The sequence below is a fragment of the Hemibagrus wyckioides genome, linkage group LG05 (assembly GCF_019097595.1).
Source record: "Hemibagrus wyckioides isolate EC202008001 linkage group LG05, SWU_Hwy_1.0, whole genome shotgun sequence".
NCBI classification, from domain to species: domain Eukaryota; kingdom Metazoa; phylum Chordata; class Actinopteri; order Siluriformes; family Bagridae; genus Hemibagrus; species Hemibagrus wyckioides.
This window is the reverse complement of record NC_080714.1, coordinates 12,496,869-12,518,566: the sequence shown is the minus strand read 5'-3', so window position 1 is coordinate 12,518,566 and position 21,698 is coordinate 12,496,869. Positions and strand designations below refer to the sequence as shown.

General features: G+C 38.5%; 2 protein-coding genes across 4 annotated transcripts in view; one reads left to right on the top strand and one right to left on the bottom strand.

Annotated features, from left to right (window-relative positions):
- The window catches only part of LOC131353269 (uncharacterized), a 230,517-nt gene that overhangs the window by 69,649 nt on the left and 139,170 nt on the right, over positions 1 to 21,698 (top strand). The gene's annotated exons all lie outside the window — the stretch shown is intronic.
- On the bottom strand, positions 2,305 to 21,133 carry snap29 (synaptosome associated protein 29). 3 transcript variants are annotated; one of them, XM_058390182.1, is made up of 6 exons: positions 15,255 to 15,392; positions 10,841 to 11,116; positions 3,884 to 4,080; positions 3,488 to 3,573; positions 3,076 to 3,180; positions 2,309 to 2,938 (listed from the first exon to the last, which is right to left on the bottom strand). In XM_058390182.1, exons 2-6 carry the CDS (start codon positions 11,078 to 11,080, stop codon positions 2,778 to 2,780), a joined length of 789 nt encoding a protein of 262 aa, XP_058246165.1. In that variant the 5' UTR covers positions 11,081 to 11,116; positions 15,255 to 15,392; the 3' UTR covers positions 2,309 to 2,777. The 3 variants fall into 3 exon arrangements, with proteins under 3 accessions (XP_058246167.1, XP_058246165.1, XP_058246166.1); XM_058390183.1 differs by lacking the exon at positions 15,255 to 15,392 and adding an exon at positions 21,072 to 21,133 and having other exon boundaries at positions 2,312 to 2,938; XM_058390184.1 differs by lacking the exon at positions 15,255 to 15,392 and having other exon boundaries at positions 2,305 to 2,938; positions 10,841 to 11,101.

Here is a 21,698-nt window from a genome sequence, read left to right as displayed (position 1 = left end):
TTTCTCTTTTCCTGAAAAGTGTATACATTTTTCTGGGTGACTATGTATATATATGTATATATATGTGTGTGTGTATATATATATATATATATATATATATATATATATATATATATATATATATATATAATATACAGTGAGGGAAAAAATTTTTTTGATCCCCTGCTGATTTTTTACGTTTGCCCTCTGACAAAGAAATGATCAGTCTGTAATTTCAATGATAGGTTTATCTGAACAGTGAGAGACAGAATAACAAAAAAAATCCAGAAAAACACATTTCAAAAAAAGTTATACATTGATTTGCATTTTATTGAGTGAAATAAGTATTTGATCCCTTTGCAAAACATGACTTAGTACTTGGTGGCAAACCCTTGTTGGCAATCACAGACGTCAGACATTTCTTGTAGTTGGCCACCAGGTTTGCACACATCTCGCATCTCAAGGAATTTGGGCCCACTCCTCTTTGCAGATCCTCTCCAAGTCATTAAGGTTTTGTGGCTGACTCTTCAGCTCCCTCCACAGATTTTCTATGGGATTAAGGTCTGGAGACTACAGGACCTTAATGTGCTTCTTTTTGAACCACTCCTTTGTTGCCTTGGCCGTGTGTTTTGGGTCATAGTCAGGCTGGAATATCCATCCACGACCCATATTCAATGCCTTGGCTGAGGGAAGGAGGTTCTCTCTCAAGATTTGACGGTACATGGCTCCGTCCATCGTCCCTTTGTTGCGGTGCGGTTGTCCTGTCCCCTTAGCAGAAAAACACCCCCAAAGCATAATGTTTCCACCTCCATGTTTGACGGTGGGAATGGTCTTCTTGGCGTCATAGGCAGCATTCCTCCTCCTCCAAACACGGCGAGTTGAGTTGATGCCAAAGAACTGGATTTTGGTCTCATTTGACCACAACACTTTCACCCAGTTCTCCTCTGAATCATTCAGATGTTCACTGGAAAACTTCAGATGAGCCTGTAGATGTGCTTTCTTTAGCAGGGGGACCTTGCAGGCGTAGTGTGTTACCAATTGTTTTCTTGGTGACTATGGTCCCAGCTGCCTTGAGATCATTGACAAAATCCTCCAGTGTAATTCTGGTCTGATTCCTCGCCGTTCTCATGATCATTGAAACTCCATGAGGTGAGATCTTGCATGGAGGCCCAGACTGAGGAAGCTTGACGGTCCTTTTGTGTTTCTTCCATTTGGGAATAATTACACCAACTGTTGTCACCTTCTCACCAAGCTGCTTGGCGATGGTCTTATAGCTCATTCCAGCCTTGTGTAGGTCTACAATCTTGTCCCTGACATCCATGGACAGCTCTTTGGTCTTGGCCATGATGGAAAGTTTGGAATCTGATTGATTGCTTCCTTCTGTGGACAGGTGTCTTTCATACAGTTAACGTGCTGAGATTAAGAGCACTCCCCGAGAGTGCTCCTACTGTAATCTCAGCTCGTTACCTGTATAAAAGACACCTGGGAGCCAGAAATCTTTCTGATTGATAGGGGATCCAATACTCATTTCACTCATTAAAATGCAAATCAATGTATAACTTTTCTGAAATGCGTTTTTCTGGATTTTTTTGTTGTTATTCTGCCTCTCACTGTTCAAATACACCTACCATTAAAATTACAGACTGATCATTTCTTTGTCAGTGGGCAAACGTACAAAATCAGCAGGGGATCAAATATTTTTTTCCCTCACTGTATATATATATATATAAATATATATATATATATATATATATATATATATATATATATATATATATATATATATATATATATATATATATATATATATATAAACTGATATAGTATGGTATGATATGGTTTAGAGGGAGTCATTGTCCCCTTTGACATCACTGGACATTGCTATGATCTGTTTCATTACACCCAAACTGTCACTTTTGTCCTTATATAGTTTAGACGGAGAGTCAGTTTTTTTTTTTTTTGCCATCAGTGGACATTGCTGTGATCACTTTCATTAGACCCATATTGTCACTCTTGTCCTTTTGGTATTTCCCCATTAAATGCATGTGCCCACTGTGTCTGGTGCGCCTGGTCGGCGATGGCGCCATTGCTTGGGCCCAATCATCATTGCTTGCAACTATATTTCTTATTGTTTTTCACTTAAGTTGCAATTTCACAATAAAATGGAAATTGTTTTTATTTTTTTTTACATTACTAAAACCTGCTATTTTAACAGCCACAACAACTATATTTAGACTTCTGTTGTAAGTAAGCAGGTTGTCTTTTCTCTAGATTGAGAATTTGTCAAAATTCTTGTTTAATAATGATCATACTGAAAACTGAATGCTCCATTAAACCTCACAATGCACTGCAATGATGGAAAGAATGATTATCATTATGCTATAAAATAGGTGTTCTTCATTTACTGCAACAAGTCCTTGACAAGTTTTATTTTTAATTTTTATAGACCATATAATTGCTTTTGTGAACAGCCTTTCACAAAATAACTACAGATTAGATCAGATGTTAGATCTGGCTAAAAGCTACAAAAAAAAAGATGAATACATAAAAAGCTCTTTAGCTGTATATGTACAGAGGAATTATATTCCTGTTCTGCATATACCAATGCTTATAAGACAAAAGAAGATACAGTAAATCAAGCACCCTGTGATCCTGGTACCACTGCAATATTGTGGGGATAGACTATGCTTAGACTCACTAGTTAAATTTGTAAAACTGTTAAATTGGCTATCAATCAAATAATGTACAAGAATGCACTACTACTGAAATGACACTGGAATTATTTTCAGTATCTAGGCTCATTTCAGATTTTTGAGTTGGCGGTTGGTAGAGCTTATCTTGCCTTCCATAGAGTCCACTTTGTTTAACAAAGAATCCAGTGAGACATCTTGATCATCAATCTCTGCTTGCAACCCCAGGCCCAAATTCTTCAGTCTACTCAGACCTTCAGACATCTCATCTTCATAGATCATACACACAGACACACACACAGAGACACAGAGAGAGAGAGAGAGAAACACACCATTTGAATGCACAATTAGGGAGATCCAAGAAATTAATGATTGTACATTCCTTATTTCTTAATTCATTTCTCACCTAAGTTATTGTCCAGATGCTGATGAACAGCTTTCAAGTGTGTATTCTTCGAGTATCCATTTTGCGATGATTCATTATCAAATGAAGCTCCAAACCATACTTGGCCTAACAAGATGAGATTATGTTTTAGTTTCTTAAATGATAAAATTATCTCTTTATTGACACTCACACAGTAATGTATAATCACACAGACAGATAAGCATGATAGGTCTTTTCTGACAGGTCAGAATATCAGGTCTTTTAATGACAGGTCAGTAAAGAATATCATTTTCAAAAAGACCATTTACAGATACCCAAATTGTGAAGGATAATAGCTCAAAAGATTTAATATGGCTCAAAACTACAATTATGTTTTGGTTTGCACATCAATGAAATAAAAGAGCTACCTCAAATAAGAAGAAATACAGCTTACCAGATGTGTCCAGTTTCCTGAGGTTGGGATGGCTGGCCTCATATTTGCCTACATGCTCCTTGCTCTCTGCCAGTACATTCTGTATTCTAACCAGTAGTCCACAATGTACAAATACAAATGGCATACAAAAAAAATTATAGTTAATATTGAAGGTAAACATAAATTTTATACTCAATACTATAGATTGCTTGAGAAATAGTACTACTGCTGTTGCTTTCAGTCTTCACACTTACGTTTACTACACCACACTTACTTACATATACTCTTTATTTTGAGTCTTCATAATGTTCAATATTGAGACTCCAAACATCGTTTTACACTGTGCTATATTTTTATAATGTTTCTAACATATATATCTTTGCTTGACCATAACGAACAAATGTGTACACTTTGTACCTGTTGCTGGCCTCATAGACTGGTGGCTGTTCCTTCTGTGGTGGCCTTGGCGTAGAATTTCCTTTGAAGTAGTTAACTACACCTCCCCATACACTTTTAATAGAGTTTATGTGCTTTTGACTAGTCTTCATTTCCTGTGCCATATTATCAACCATTCGCTCTGCCCTCTTCAAGGCCTCACCCTGACGAATCAACTCCTGTTGCGATAAAAGGACTAATTACACATACATATAGACTATTCGGCCAAAAGTATGTGAACACTTGATCAGCACACTGATATGAAGGGCCTTCCCCAAACTGTTGCCACCATGTTGTAATCACAGTTGTGTATAATGTCTTTGTAGATTTAAGTTTTTTTTCACTGGAACTAAAGAGCTTAAATCTATTTTTAATCATAACAATGCCCCAGTGAGCTCCATAAAGACATGGCTTGCCAAGGTTGATGTAGAAAAACACAGAACTAAGGACTGAAATGTTGTCCTAGCTACATAAAATGCATACTGTGCAACCTAGTGCAAACAGTGCAGACAGAGTGTAAACAGTATTTATATAACTGGTGCTGTAAATGATATATATAGAATATGAGTGTGTGTGTTTCCAGTTCAGTTCATTTCAGTTCTAGGTGTTGAGGAGTCTGATGGCTTGAGAAAAGAAACTGTTACACAGGTTGGTTGTGAGGGCCAGATTGCTTTGATACCTTTTCCCAGGCAGCAGGAGGGTGAAGAGTGTGTTTGAGGGTTGTGTGGGGTTATCCACAATGTTGTTGGCTTTGCAGATGCTGTGTGAGGTATATGTCCGTAATAGAAGCAAGAGAGACTCTGATGATCTTCTTGGCTGAAATTCCAAGTTGCAGACCAAGTACACCCCTTTATGTGCCATGCTGATAGACTCTTACAGAAAAAGACAATACCTCATTTGTATTTATTGAAAATACTAATGCCTCTCTCCCACACACTGGTCCATAGTGTTTAATTCTGTAGCCATTCCATGGCAATGACATTTCTCCTAGGATTCTCTGACCCTCAGTGGTTTTGGTACAAATAGATGTTCTGGTGTGAAATGCTACTCCAGACTTTTGCATAGCTGCAGTGTTCTGGTTTTGCCATCATTATTACCTGCGGTCACCCTAACAGTGTAACCTTACAGCTGTGCAAAGAGGGACAGAAAAGTGCTCATTACATTTCTTCAATTGTCTTTGAAGAAATACATTACGGCTGAGACTCATTTTGATTATATATAATGGTTTACTGATTCAATAAAATTATTATTGTAGTGGTCAAAATGCAAAATAGAACAAATGCTATCAGAAACCTAGTGTTGCAGGAATCATACTGCCCCATGTATATGTTAACATTGTCATTAAAGAACAAAATAAATAGGTTAAAATCATTTTTTTAAACTTTTTTTTTTTTTTTTTTTAAATAATGCTGTGTTTTATTTATTTTTTATTTCATTTTTCTTGCCATGATCTCCCCACCATGTTCGGACACTGTCCTGGTCACTTCACTTAGACATTTATTAGCTTATTAATCACTCCTTTTGCACACACCCAACATCTAAACTGATCACTTATGATAGCAGAATACCTTTGCAATGACCACACAAGAGTCACCTGAGGCAATGTAGACAGTGAAGGAAATACACTGGATTTTCAGTAGTCACTTGTGAACAAATGGATGATCTCAGATCCAGGATACATTTCTAAAAGGAGATGCTCTTTTTTTTTAAGATAAATCAAGGCGTAGAGTATTGTATTTTAAAACCCATTACCATTTCATAGCAGATTAATAGAAGTCTCATATCATCTAGGTGAAAAATAATAACTTCAGAAGTTTAAGGGAAACTTGATAAAATACATTACCCTGTACACTTTATATTCTAGTTAACTAAATCTAAAATCAACAATTGCACACAACTAAACTTTTGTGATATTTATTCAACTGAAACTAGACTAAAACTAAACTAATTTAGATGACTTAATAATGACTAAAACTAAATCAAAATTTGCTGTCAAAATTAACACTGGTTCAGCAGCTACTTAAGGAAACATATGTATGCTGCTATTATTGTGGCTAATAAAGCCACCCTCATGCCCTAATTTATTATTATTATTATTATTATTATTATTATTATTATTATTATTATTAAAATAGCCAGATTCAAGTTGTGACAAAACAACTAAACCACTTTCAGGCAAAGGTGGTTTTACAAACAATCCGACATCTGTGTGGAGAAGCCTGAAGGACATTACAAACTACAAAACATCACCCCCTTCTCTACAGAGAATCAACTGGCAGACGATCTGAATTTGTTTTACTGCAAGTTTGAAAATTCCCGTCTCACACCTCTCCCCCACCAACACCTCCTTCAACCCCCTTTGTGCCCCCTACCTGCTACTTAGCATGCGGTCTGTGAGGAGGATGTGTGCTGAGTATTCAAGAAACATAAGACAAGGTAAGCTTCAGACCCAGATTGTGTTTCACCTGTATGTCCGAAAGTTGCGAAGGTCTGCGCAGACCAGCTGGCTGCCATCTTCACAAAGATCTTCAAAAGATCACTGGAACAGTGTGAAGTGCCCACCCTCCAAAAAAGTGTGTTTATCAAAAATGACCTGTTGTCCTCATGTTGGTGGTAATGAAGTATTTTTAGAGAGATCATTAGACCCATGTTGTACCACCTTCAGTTCCCTTATCAAGCAAACAGGCCTGTAGTGCAGTTAATGCAGTTAATATGTGAATGCACTATATTCTACACTGCTAAGGACCCCTTTGTCAAGCTCAAATTTGCAGATGACACCACAGTCATTGGCCTCATCAGTGATGATGATGAGTCTGTAAACAGAAAGTTTAACAGCTGGCTCTCTGGTGACATCAAAACAACGTGTGATCTCAACACACTCAAAACAGTGGAGACAGTAGTAAACATCATCCTGGCCAGAACTAGGGCTACAGTGCCATCAATCAGATTCCTGGGCTCTACCATCTCTCAGGACCTGAAGTGGGAGTCACACATTAACTCCATTTTGAAGAAGGTTCAGCAGACATTGTTCTTCTTTCTCCAGCTAAGGAAGTTCAATGTCCCACAGGAGCTGCTTACTAGGGCTGAAACGATTCCTTGAGTAACTCGAGTAATTCGAATACAAAAAATCATTGAGGCAAATTAGTTGCCTCGAAGCTTCGTTTAGTCCATTTACTGTAACTACACACAGAGAAGATTCAGGCCAAAGAAAATATTTTCAAAGCTTGGGATCATTTCAAACTAAAACAGACAGAAAACTCAGTACAGTGTGATTACTGTAAGACTGAACTAGTGTACCACAACAGTACAAGTTCCATACTTCAACATCTCAACCGCGGTGAAGTTAGTTTGATATTCGGACAAGTCACAGAGTCTTCCAGGAGGACTGTAAAGGCTTATGTCCTGCTTGAGCTGTAGTTAAACTGAAATGTCAAAGTTGCACAACATAAATGCAATGTTTAGGTATTAGTATTATTATTATTATTATTATTATTATGTTTTAGATTGTACTATTTTTACCTTCTTTTGAAGTAAAGTTTTTTTATTTATATATTTGTATTTGCATTTTGAAAGTCACTTAAATGCATTAAATGGGTTTAGATTTTATTTTCATTTTTCTAAATAGAAAACAACTTAGTTGTTCATTTTAAGAGACCTGTCTTATTTTCTCTTACATATTTAGTATTCCTCTTTAATAAAGAAAAAGTACTTCTTATCCAATTACTCAATTAATCGATGGAATAATCGGTAGAATATTCGATTACTAATATAATCGACAGCTGCTGCCCTACTGCAAACATAGTTCTACTCAGCAGTCACTGCATCTGACTTGTGTACATCTATCGCTGGTTGGTTCAGCTCAGCCACAATTTGGGACTCCTGAGAGGATTATTGGTGTCCCCGGCCCACCCCTCAAGAATTGTAAATCTCCAGAATGAAGAAATGAGCAGGTAGAATCACTCTGGACCCCACACACCCATCCTACCCCCTCTTTGAAGTTTTGCCCTCTGATCATTGCTGCAGGCACTAAGCACCAAGACATCCTGACAAAAGAACTACAAGTGCAGTAGTGTACATATGCAAATTCCATCTTAATTCATTATTGTACACACCCCTTCATACCTTGCTCCTTAAGTCTGAACATTTTACTTGTACATGTACAGGACTTCTGTGCCGGTCCCAAGCCCGGATAAATAGAGGGAGTTGCGTCAGGAAGGGCATCCGGCGTAAAACATTGCCAAATTTAACCATGCAAATTGTCAGTACGCTGAATTTCATACCGGATCGGTCGAGGCCCGGGTTAACAACGACCACCGTCGGCGCCGTTGACCTACAGGGCGCTGGTGGAAGTTGGGCTACTGTTGGTCAAAGAAGTAGAGGAGGGAGGAGAGTGTGCAGACACAGAGAGAGAAGAAGAAAGGTAAGAGTGTAGGACTGAGAATAGGAACTCAATGTTAGTACTATGACGTGGAAAGGTAGAGAGCTGGCTTATAGGATGGAGAGAAGGAAGGTGGATATACTGTATGTACAGGAGACCAGGTGGAAGGGTAGCAAGGCTCGTAGTATAGGAGTAGGATTCAAGCTGTTTTTTTTGTGGTGTGGATAGTAAGAGAAATGGGGTAGGTGTGGCCCTGAAGGAGGAGTTTGTGAGGAAGTGGTGGAAGCTGAAAAAGGAGGAATGTTGTGAGGAATTTAGACAGAAGTTGAGACAGGCTCTGGGTGGTCAGGTAGTGCTGCCAGATGACTGGGAAACTACAGCAGAAGTGATCAGGGAGACAGGAAGAAAGGTGCTGGATGTGTCATCTGGAAGGAGGAAAGAACATAAGGAGACTTGGTGGTGGAATGAGGAAGTTCAGGATAGTATTCAGAGGAAGAGATTAGCCAAGAAGAAGTGGGACATGGACAGGACTGAAGAGAATAGACAGGAATACAAGGAGTTACAGCGCAGAGTGAAGAGGGAGGTGTCTAAGGCCAAGCAGAAGGCATATGATGAGTTGTACACTAGGTTAGACACTAGAGACGGAGAGAAGGACTTGTACAGGTTAGCTCGGCAGAGGGATCGAGATGGGAAGGAAGTGCAGCAAGTTAGAGTTATTAAGGGTAGAGATGGAAAGGTGCTCACAAGTGAGGAGAGTGTACAGAGGAGATGGAAGGAGTACTTTGAAGAGCTGATGAATGAGGAAAATGAGAGGGAAAAAAGAGTTGAAGGGGTGAACTCTGTGGAACAGAAAGTAGATAAGATTAGAAAGGATGAAGTCAGGAAGGCTTTAAGGAGAATGAAAAGTGGAAAGGCAGTTGGTCCTGATGACATCCCATTGGAGGTCTGGAAGTGTCTAGGAGAGGCAGCAGTAGAATTTTTAAATAGTTTGTTTAACAAGGTTTTAAAGAGTGAGAAGATGCCTGAGGAATTGAGAAGTGTATTAGTGCCGATCTTTAAGAAAAAGGGTGATGTGCAGAGTTGCACCAACTATAGGGGGATAAAGTTGATGAGCCATACAATGAAGCTATGGGAAAAAGTAGTGGAAGCTATGTTAAGGAATGTAGTGGAAATTTGTGAGCAGTAGTATGGCTTCATGCCCAGAAAGAGCACAACAGATGCAATTTTTGCTCTGAGAATGTTGATGGAGAAGTATACGGATGGTCAGAGAGAGTTGCACTGTGTGTTTGTAGACTTGGAGAAAGCATATGACAGGGTGCCAATAGAAGAGCTGTGGTACTGTATGAGGAAATCAGGAGTAGCAGAGAAGTATGTCAGAGGACATGCAGACAGAGAAGTATGTCAGAGGACATGCAGGACATGTATGAGAGGAGCAGGACAGTGGTGAGGTGTGCTGTAGGGCAGACAGAGTTCAAAGTGGAGGTGGGACTGCATCAGGGATTGGCTCTTAGCCCCTTCCTGTTTGCTATGGTGATGGACCAGTTGTCAAAGGAGGTCAGACAGGAGTCTCCTTGGACAATGATGTTTGCAGATCATTGATCTGTAGTGAGAGCAGGGAGCAGGTGGAGGAAAACCAGGAGAGGTGAAGGTTTGCGCTGGAGAGAAGAGGAATGAAAGTCAGTCATAGTAAGGCTGAGTACATGTGTGAATGAAAGGGAGGGAAGTGGAACAGTAAGATTACAGGGTGAAGAAGGTACAGGAGTTTAAGTACTTGGGGTCAACAGTCCAGAGTAATGAAGAGTGTGGGAAAGAGGTAAAGAAACGAGTGCAGGCAGGTTGGAATGGGTGGAGAAAGGTGTCGGGAGTTGTGTGAGAGAGAAAAATTTCAGCAAGAATCAAGGGGAAGGTGTACAACACAGTGGTGAGACCGGCCATTCTGTATGGTTTAGAGGCAGTGTCACTGAGGAAAAGACAGGAGTCAGAGCTGGAGGTAGCAGAGCTGAAGATGTTGAGGTTCTCTTAGAGAGTGACAAGGTTGGACAGGATTAGGAACGAGTACATCAGAGGGCCAGCTCATGTTGGACGTTTGGGGGACAAAGTTAGGGAGGCCAGATTAAGATGGTTTGGACATGTTCAGAGGAGGGAGAGTGAATATATTTGTAGGAGAATGTTGGACATGGAGCTGCCAGGCAGGAGGCAAAGGGGAAGGCCAAAGAGGAGCTATATGGATGTAATAAATGAGGATATGAAGCTAGTGGGTGCAAGTGTTGAGGATGCAGAAGATAGGGATAGGTGGAGAGAGATGATTCGCTGTGGCGACCCCTGAAGGGAAAAGCCGAAAGAAGATTTTTTTTTACCTTGTTTACATTCCATATGTCTCACTGTGTACACTTTTTTTTCTCTCCAGCACCAAAAAAATCCATGTTTATATGAAGATACTTGGCAATAAACCACATTCTGATTCTGAATATCAATAATTTTGATATTAGTGGAAAATTACTAACAGTCTACTAGACTATTTAGTGAGGGGAAAGGTAGATATATGCAGAGAATTGTCTAACCTCTGCTGCCTCTGTCCCAATTTTCTCAGAATTATAGATGAGGCTGAGGGAGCGACTGCTGCTGTCCATTGCAGACTGAGCTGTGCGCATGACCTCTTGTTCCAGCTGCCTTTGGCGTCGATCTCCTGGGCTCATTGTGCTTTTTTCTTCATCACAATCATCAAAGTTAAAGCCTCTTGCTGTTGGTATGGCATGCTCTTTATCATCATCTGCAAACGGGTTGTGGAAGTTTGGATACATTGCCACCCACAGGCAAGATCTGGATTATGCAGAAGCCTATATCAAAAGGAATGGGAAATATTAGAATCATCTCAATTCTTTGCACTACAACATGTAAACATGTGCAATGTGTAAATAAGGCAACCAGCCAATAATCCTGTTAACTGCTCAATTACCCACCCCCAGGCCAGTCCATGTCAATTTAGGAAAGACCACGTAGAGGCTACCTCCACCACATACAAGTTTATTCAGACCCAAAGTTCACCTGCAGGTCACAGTGTTATGCTCATACAAAATGCATAAACATTTAACCATATATTTGTTCTTTTTGTTGTTTTTGTGTTGAACTTGTTGTTGTATGTTTATGTATGTATGTATGTTTAAGTAGCACCAGGTCATGTAGAAACGTTGTTTCATTTCACTATGTACTGCGTCAGCTATATGTGGTTGAAATGACAATAAAGCTTCTTGAATCTTGAAGATCTTGCACTATGGCCAAACACATACACACCATATGTGGTGGAGGAATAAAAAGCTATTCAATTACTTTGTTAGAGAGAAAAAGTAAACAAACAACAATTATAAGAAGCTTCAGTAGAAGCCTGGTAAAGCATCACAAAAAAGAATGAAACAGTTTGCGGCAAAACCATGTAAAGGTCATGGTTACCATGAAAAAAGGGCACACAAACAGACCTGTACTTAAAATGTGCACTTAGGTCTATATTGTATTGTATGTAACCACCCTCATTGAATCTTATGATTGATTTGATTTTTTTTTTTTTTTTTTTACAGCATACAGAAGGTGTGTGCCAATTGAAAAGCAGCGTTTTTAAAATAGATTTGTTCTACTGTTTCAATAGACCCAATGTTTAAACAAAATGTTATCATTTGGCACTTTCCTGATTGACAAGATGACATTTTGAGCATTTTGTACAGATAGCTTGTTTAAACAGCACAGCTCTATAAACGGTTGTCTTTATGTTTAATATTTATTTGACATTTAGATAGTGGACTCGTTGGGTCTTACTTGGGGTACTTACTGGGGTGTCCAACAATAAACTGGACTAAACAGAGAACTCCACTGCACTTTACAACAAAGAACAACTGCTGAGAAGACCCAAGTCCTTTGGAGTGCAGGGGGCTCTCTTCAAGACCCTTTTTGACTCTGTTAGCATCTGCCATTTTTTATCAGGTTGTTTGCTGGGGTTAGTGGCATCTGTGCTGCAGACAGGAAGAGACTCTGTCCTAGAATGCACTCTCAACACAGTGCAGGTGGTAGGAGAAAGGAGGATGATAGCCAAGCTATCATGTATGTTTGCGAGTGACTCTCACCCCATGAGACTCTGATGACACTGGGCAGCTCCTATAATGGCAGGCTACTTCACCCTAATTGTGGGAGTGAGCAGTACTGCAGGTCTTTCTTACCTGCTGCTGTGAGACTGTACAACCAGCACTTCTACCAGTAGTACCCATTGTAACTTTGCAAATTTTCATGCTGTGGAATGAATAAAGGATTATCTTTTGTTACGGACCTGATGTTACAGATGTTGCCAAAAAATAAATAATTGAATAAATTTTTTTAAAATAATAATAATAATAATAATAATAAATCAAAGCGGACATCTGATATAACGTGTGTTCCAGCTGCTGGCATCACGCCCATTTCCTCTCCCTGTTTCAGTAAAACTTAACACAGCCTAAAGTCATTAGGCTTTAATCATAACCATGGGTAAACATTAGCTTAACAAATAGTCACTCAATGAAGATGTTTATGATGTGTATTTGGAACGACATCTCAAATAATAATGGAAATCTTAAATAATCATTTTTGCTGTAATGTCCTGGCTGTCTGTTTCAATTTTCTAGTAGAGAGGCTTCCTGAAAGATTGCAAGAAACACGACTGGTTTAGGAAAAGGCGCCCTCTGATTCGTTCACCCTACTTGTTGATCAAGCTCAGGATTTGACAGCGCCGGTCCAAAATAACATTACTTTAAAGCTATATGTCTACTACAACAAAGAATGGGTAAAATGGTGAGATGATAGACATACTAAAAACAGCATACAATCAGGGAAAATATTTCTGAAGATAAATGAAATCCAGTAGGCTATTAATGTCCCGTATCACGTCTATTCTATTATAGTGATTATAGTAACAAATCTTGGAGAATCTTGCCACAGGGTTTTTTTTTTTTAAATGTTTTCCAAACTTTTTCCTATAACATTCTTTTTTTGTGGAAAACTAATGATATATAATATAGTAAATACTTTAATAAAGATTAAGGAGTATAGACAGTGTAGTATGTTGTCAGCCTTCCTGAAAATCGTCAGAATCATTTTAATAGTTAATTTCAAAACTGACATTTAGAGCAATTTTACGTGTCAAAAAAAGTGCTGTGATGGTTTGTGCTGTGATGTGTCAAAAAAAAGTGCTGTGATGTCGATTTCCCAAACAGATATAGAAGTGTATTTCAGATGTGTCACATCCATAACACTTAATTTTAAATACTGCTATCTTTATGTTCAGCTAAGACTCCTAAATCATGTGGATTTCAATATTCATACATTAGACTGAAACATTCACAGATGTTGATAGTTATTTACGGTAGCATCCATAATGAATGACTTTTTGTCATTTTGGGGTGGCTTAAATATATTCTTGAACAAAAAAAATTTGGCCTGTCAATTCCCCAGATTGGTTGCTCTGAGAATATTCATTACCAATTTACATATTGTAAGATGTTTATTTTTACTGAGACATTTCATCTGTCATTATGAGTTCAAATGTAACATCTATAATGCTGGAATTGCCCATTAACTAAGCAAAAGAATTTGTCATGCTTTTCTGATGCTTTTCAATGAGACATATACATATAAAAACCATTTCTAGGAAGTAAACAATAACAAATGAGTTACAATGCTAGTGTGTATGTCTGGTCCTGAAGTATATCCAGGGATGCCATTTTTAAAACCCAGTCCTGTGCAAACAAAACAACTAGTGTATACTTTTTTTTTTTTTTAGCTCTCACTAAATCTGAGCAGTTATGGTATTTACAAAAACTGAAAATAAATTAAGTGGAATTAATGGACCCTTTATATAAAAGACACTGAGATGGCTTTTACATATAACATTATAACACTTTCACATAGGGGTGCTCCGATCAGGATTTTTGGGGCCAATCACCCATCTCCGATCACTAGAAGCTGTATCGACCGATACCGATTACAGGGTCTATTTCAAGCCTTATCATATAGTATTATTTAGTAAACTATATTTAACAACAGTGTAATTTAAGTATTGAAATTACGAGTAGAGGAATATCATGTATTGATAACTGTATTTATTGGTGTGCCAATAATGTCAACTTAAAACATAGCAGCCTGTGCTTGGTCAGTAATTGGGGACAGCTTAGAGCTGGACAAATACAACTTTTCTGTAGATTATATAAAAATAAATAAAATAACAGACAGAACAAACAGAGTCTACCTAGAAATACCTCTCTTAGCGCTAGCCAACTTCATACAATATGTAGAATTGCCAGACCGGTGAAGCCATTTTAGCAGCACACAAAAAAAAAGTCATCTGATCGGCTTTTCTAGATCGGCCATTACAGAGACCGCCTATCAAACTTCCCAAAGCAATTATCAGCTGATTATGATCTGCGACCGATCAATCGGAGCACCCCTACTTTCACACATAACATTAAACATTTACCTAAAGTAACTTATCCAGACATACTGTTATCTCTTTCTGTAAAAGCATATGCAGTCTGGATGTTGGGCAGAAAAATTATCTGTGCTATATTAGAATATACCCCCAAAGGAGTAGTATATCAGTATACTTTATCAGTATAGTAGTACAACAAAGGAGTAGTATATCCGAATTCCCAGTATTCATAAAACAGTTGGTGAGAAATAGCCAGATGATATACAGCTTCTATACAGCTTCTGCACAGCTTCTGCTGGGATTCTGCAGAATGAAACCAAAGGACACTACACAATCCCATAAGGCAATGGAAGAACTACCGGAATAATGATGCAAGGCAGCATGTCGACTCTTTTTAAGTATTAGTGCTACAGATATTAAATGTTATTCTTTGTGGTTAAATTGTACTTGTTTAACACCTGAGTAAACAGGAAATTTGTTGATAGTTTTAAAAAAAAAACAGCAAGAAGTCTGTACAATTTTTGACTTACATCTTTTCTTCTTCCAGTCTTTAACTGTCAAGATTCAGTGAGATGTGCCCATGAAAGCCTTTGATTAATGTTCTTGGATGACAGAAGTACAACTTGATGTGGTCTTCTGCTGTTGTAGCTGTAATTGTAGCAATGATTACTGTTTCTGCACCATTCTATGTAAACTGTACAGACTGTTTGTCTGTTTGTTACACTAGTGTAAAATTCCTTGGAGAATCGCAGCCCAGGAAATACTCAAACAGGCTATTCTGATACCATTGGTGCCATGGAGAGACCAAGCCATTTTGAGGACACAACAATGAGCCAAGTAATGATAACCTTTTAACTCCTGTTGTTAACATCTGCTTACAGGCACTGCAAGACTAAATCTTTAGAAGGATTTAAGACTCTCAAAATATCTGTCAATCAGATTGTGATCAAGCCATAAACTGTGAGAGAGACTTCTCCACAATAAACATGGTAAGGACAGATGGCATGGTAGTATGACTGAAGTTTCAAGAATGTGTGCCACACATTTAACCCCACTGCACTTACATAGTAAACTGCACAATCTTCTCAAATAAAGAAAGAATACAAAGGTTGTGCTCCAAATACCCCTTCTATTTTCATTCATTTGGCTAATTGTGGTTACCCTCATTTTCAGGTCAAATCAGCACTTTGTAAAAAGCTGCAAGGAGAGCACCTGGCTGCCTACCTGAGGGTGTCCATCAATAGGCTGAGAGCAGAGGAATTTTACTAGACGATAATACCAATAACACCAATAATTTGCTAGACGATAGTTAATGAATAGCTTGAAGAACATGACAAATTGACAATGACAAAGCAACTCTGAGCCATATAGGACCCACCTTGCAACTTACTGAGCTAATGCTAAGGTCTTGTTGCCAGATACCACAACACAGCTTCAGAGGTCTTGTGGATTTCGCAATGGATAGGTTAAGAGTTTTTCTGATGACACACCACACAATATTAGGAAGGTGATTTTAAAGTTTTGGCTGATCAGTGTATGTTTGAATGCCTCTTGTTAAGCATCCATATTTTCATTTCATGTTTCAGTAAGTGTTTAGTAAGGTAAATGAAATACATGCTGCAAAATTAACTAAGACAAGAAGCAGTAGTCAAACATTTTCTGATGCGACATCTGCACATTTTTCTATGCAGACACAAACATCTGGATCTATTTGGATCTGGTATCTGGATTAGTTACGTGTCGTTCAAGAATGATTCGTTCATTTTGAACAAATCCTTAATATGACTTAATATGACTATGGGCACAACGAGTCATCTCAGAGAGCAATTCGTTCATTTTGTATAGACCACAAATGTGCAACATCCTTATTATATTATAATTATTTTTTGTGTTGTGTATGAATGCTGGAAGGAATCAGATAGGGGACTGTTACTTTTTGGATGCCTGTGTTACCTGCTCTGCCATCCTGCTTCCACACAGTGATATCTCTGGGTGATGAAGCTGCAGATGTGTGGTCATGTTGGAAGTATTTCAAACATGTCAAACAGGATGTTCTCAGAGGGAAGTGGCCACTGAGCTTAGAGAGTCACAGAGTCATCGACAGGTTGCGACAGACATACAGAGAGACTGGAAGAGTCACAAAAAGCATAGAAGTGGATGTCCTTTGGCCACATCCCACGTTGATGACCGCTTCATCGTGAACAGTGCCCTGTGGAACCGGATGATGAATGCCACTCAATTCCAGGCACATTTAATGGAGGTGAGAGGCACCCAAGTGTCACGTCAGACCATTCGAAACCATTTACATCAGCATGGTCTGCGTGCTAGACGACCTGCAAGGGTACCTGACCACACCACCAGGCACAGGCATCGGGCCAGGGAGCATTTATGCTGGACAAGGGACCAGTGGGCCTCAGTGCTGTTCTCTTATGAAAGTCAATTCACGCTGAGCAGAAATGATGTCAAGGAGAGCGCTATGCATCAGCCACTATTTTGGTGGTGTTACAGTCTGGGCAGGTGTGTCTACTCAATACAGAACTGCCCTACATCTTGTGAATGGTACAGTGACAAGCCAATACTACCTGAATAACATCATTAATCCAGTCAATCTAGCCTAATTTCATCTTCATGGACGACAATGCTCCAGCTCATCGAGGTTGCATCATTAGGGAACGGCGGCTGGAGGCTGGGGTACCTCAAATGCAGTGGCCTGCACTTTCTCCAGACCTGAATCCCATAGAAAACCTATGGGATCAGCTGACTCGCAGTGTAGAGGCTTGTAACCCTGCACCCCAGAACCTCAATGACCTGATGGCCGCCCTTCAAGAAGAGTGGAATGCCATGCCTCAGCAGACAATAAGTCGACTCGTGAACAACATGAGACGTCGTTGTCAAGCTGTAATTGATGGTCAAGGGCACATGACAAATTATTGAGACATTTTTTGTTGTGGTATACCCACCACTGTTGTTGGCTTTTATTTCAATAAATTGTTTGAAATCACCATTGCATGCTTCTACTTAAATGCCCTACTTTAATGATAGAATATCACTGTAGCATGAACTTTTTACATTTTCCATAAATTTTACCCAAAAGCCAAATATCCTTAACTTTTTGTGAGTAGTGTGCAGTGAGGGAAAAAATTATTTGATCCCCTGATGATTTTGTATGTTTGCCCACTGACAAAGATATTGATCAGTCTGTAATTTTAATGGTAGGTGTATCAGTGAGAGGCAGAATAACAACAAAAAAATCCAGAAAAACGCATTTCAGAAAAGTTATACAGTGATTTGTATTTTAATGAGTGAAATAAGTATTTGATCCCCTATCAGTCAGAAAGATTTCTGGCTCCCAGGTGTCTTTTATACAGGTAACGAGCTGAGATTACAGTAGGAGCACTCTCGGGGAGTGCTCTTAATCTCAGCTCGTTAACTGTATGAAAGACACCTGTCCACAGAAGGAAGCAATCAATCAGATTCCAAACTCTCCATCATGGCCAAGACCAAAGAGCTGTCCACGGACGTCAGGGACAATACTGCAGACCTACACAAGGCTGGAATGAGCTACAAGACCATCACCAAGCAGCTTGGTGAGAAGGTGACAACAGTTGGTGCGATTATTCCCAAATGGAAGAAACACAAAAGGACCGTCAATCTTCCTCGGTCTGGGGCTCCATGCAAGATCTCACCTCATGGAGTTTCAATGATCATGAGAACGGCGAGGAATCAGCCGGAATTATACTGGAGGATTTTGTCAATGATCTCAAGGCAGCTGGGACCATAGTCACCAAGAAAACAATTGGTAACATACTACGCCGTGAAAGACTGAAATCCGGTAGTGCCCGCAAGGTCCCCCTGCTAAAGAAAGCACATGTACAGGCTCATTTGAAGTTTGCCAGTAAACATCTGAATGATACAGACGTCATTTGGTCAAATGAGACCAAAATCCAGCTCTTTGGCATCAACTCAACTCGCCATGTTTGGAGGAGGAGGAATGCTGCCTATGACTCCAAGAAGACCATCCCCACTGTCAAACATGGAGGTGGAAACATTATGCTTTGGGGGTGTTTTTCTGACAGGACAACCGCACCACATCAAAGGGATGATGGACGGAGCCATGTACCATCAAATCTTGAGTGAGAAGCTCCTTCCCTCAGCCAGGGCATTGAAAATGGGTAGTGGATGCAAAGAGGAATGGGCCCAAATTCCTTGAGATGTGAGATGTGTGCAAACCTGGTGGCCAACTACAAGAAATGTCTGACGTCTGTGATTGCCAACAAGGGTTTGCCACCAAGTACTAAGTCATGTTTTGCAAAGGGGTCAAATACTTATTTCACTCAGTAAAATGCAAATCAATGTATAACTTTTTTTGAAATGTGTTTTTCTGGATTTATTTGTTGTTATTCTGTCTCTCACTGTTCAGATAAACCTACCATTAAAATTACAGACTGATCATTTGTTTGTCAGTGGGCAAACATACAAAATCAGCAGGGGATCAAATAATTTTTTCCCTCATTGTATATATATTTAAATATATATACAGTGGTACCTTGGCCCTTGACCACCCATGTTCGAATTTTCGGTATTCAATTCGAATTTTCAAATCAATTTGACCTCGGTGTACGAAAATATTTCCAGTGTACGACTCGACCATCAGGAACGCCGGTTCTTGTTTCATACAGGATTGCAACGAATATCGAATAACGAATTTTCATTTAAGGAGGTGTCAGCGCCCAATGAGGGTATAATAGTAAAAAAATATATAAATAAATAAAATAAACGTTTGACTAACAGGGTAGGATGGAAACATTGCAGCATTCCACTGTATTGCATAGATGTGTATACCATTTGAGTAATGAACATGCCAAATACGAGTCTTCCTGATCTCATACACACACACACGTTTCCTCTGATCCTCTCTCCCAATGTTGCCAAGAGGAAAGTTGTGAGATCAACCATAGAGTTGAAACAGATTAATTCGTTTTACATTTTTTCCTATGGGGAAAAATAATTCGGTTTTCGACCAAATTGGTATTCGACCAGACTTTTAGAACAAATTAAGGCCGAGGTACCACTGTATATGCAAATCTGATATCTTATTGTATTTTCATAATATATCATATTTTTAATATTTCTACTATGTTTTCCTATTTTTCTCTAAACATTTTATCTATATCCCTATATTTTCATGTCTACACACTTTAAATTTACTCTATTCTTCTTTCTTCAAAACAAGACAGTCGTAAAAAAAAGCACTTCACTACATGTCGTACTGTGTATGATTTTGTATGTGATTAATAAAATTTGAATTTGTTTAAGTTGACCTAATTGGCTACTTTGGATGTATGATGTAAACAAACTTTTGCTTTTTTGACTTTGAGATGAACACTGCACGTGTTTAATAATAAATTGTGTGTTGTTTAGTGCAATGTCCGATGATTTGCATTATTAATCTTGGTGACAAATGCCACAGACCACTTCCTGGATCAGTATCTTAGAGTCAATAGTACTAATGTAATGTTGTATAATATTAATAATAATAGGAATTATCATAAAATTATCAAAAGACATGTGCAATGAACATTTTCTGTCAGTCTTGTTTTATTGTTCAATATTAAATAATGGGCAAATATTAAATACTGGGAAATATTTATTAGCCTTTTTTCTGCCTTTGACTGTCTGTAATTATTTCTATGAACGAAATTACTCGAAGAAAGATCCGTTTACTTTGCTGAACTAGATTCAAAGATCCGAGTCAGTAAAATGGTCCGAACTTCACATCACTAATCTGGATGTGACTAAAATTATGAGAGGGCCGCTGAGTTTGTCGAAAAACAGCAGGTAATTCAGCCTGTTATTTTCGCACAGGAGGATGGGTAAAAACAAACACATGATATATCCAAAATAAAATATGAAAGTATAGCCTGTAAAGTGGTTCATAATTCGGGATCCGATGAAAATCGAACTTCGCCCGAACAGGCCTTTTGCAGTGGAAGAACGACGTTACCGATTTACTAAAGCGCGGACGTCGGTAGTTTTGGTATAATTATATGGGAAAAAATGGCTTTCACACTTTGTAGTCTGATCACTAACTCAATACAAACTGAGTCTAATAATAATAGCGATACCAATGTATAATTACACAGCTATATCTTAATGGGGCAACTGAAAGATGATTCCCACAACTACTGAGAAGGGACACGCAGAAAACAAGCGTTCAGGGAAAAACGATAAGCTCATGATGTAACGACTTATGCTTAACGCAACGACTTCTTCAATGATATTTAATCGACATCAACTTCAATAAACATACTTTTACAATAAATAAAAATACTGAAGGAAGAACCTACCCCTGTACTTCTTCTTTGTGGTTTTATTCGCGGTTGGAAAACAACGATATGGTGCATTACCGCCACCAACTGGTAAGGAGTGTGAATCAGAATTTTGCTGTACATAAAAAAAAACTTGTCGTATATTCTTTTAATTACCCTCGTCCCTCTGAGAAATTCTACTAAGAGCATTTACCTGTGTTGTGTTTTCCTATTTTAAATATTGTACTGTTAAGTATATGTTAATATGTTATGTATAGCTTAGCAAGTTTAATTAGCAATCCTTCCTTCCACATCATATCATATGCCCTTTCAGTATTAAAAAATACAGCTACTACACTTTACTTGTTTGCCTGGGCCTCCCTTATTTTGAGGCATAGAGCTTGGTTTCTCCCTCTCATAAAGCCACTCTGGTGTTTTGTCACATATTCTTTGATTTCTATGTAATATGTTAATCTTTCATTTGTCATTTTTTATTTCTTTATTTTATTTTTTAGTATTTTTAATTAATTAATTTATTTATTATTTTATTATGTTGGCTTGAAAGAACCAACATACTGTTTTTCTTAATAAGCTTATTATGTTGGCTTGAAAAAGCCAACATTCTGTTTTCCTATATAAACTTATTATGTTGGCTAGAAAAAGGCA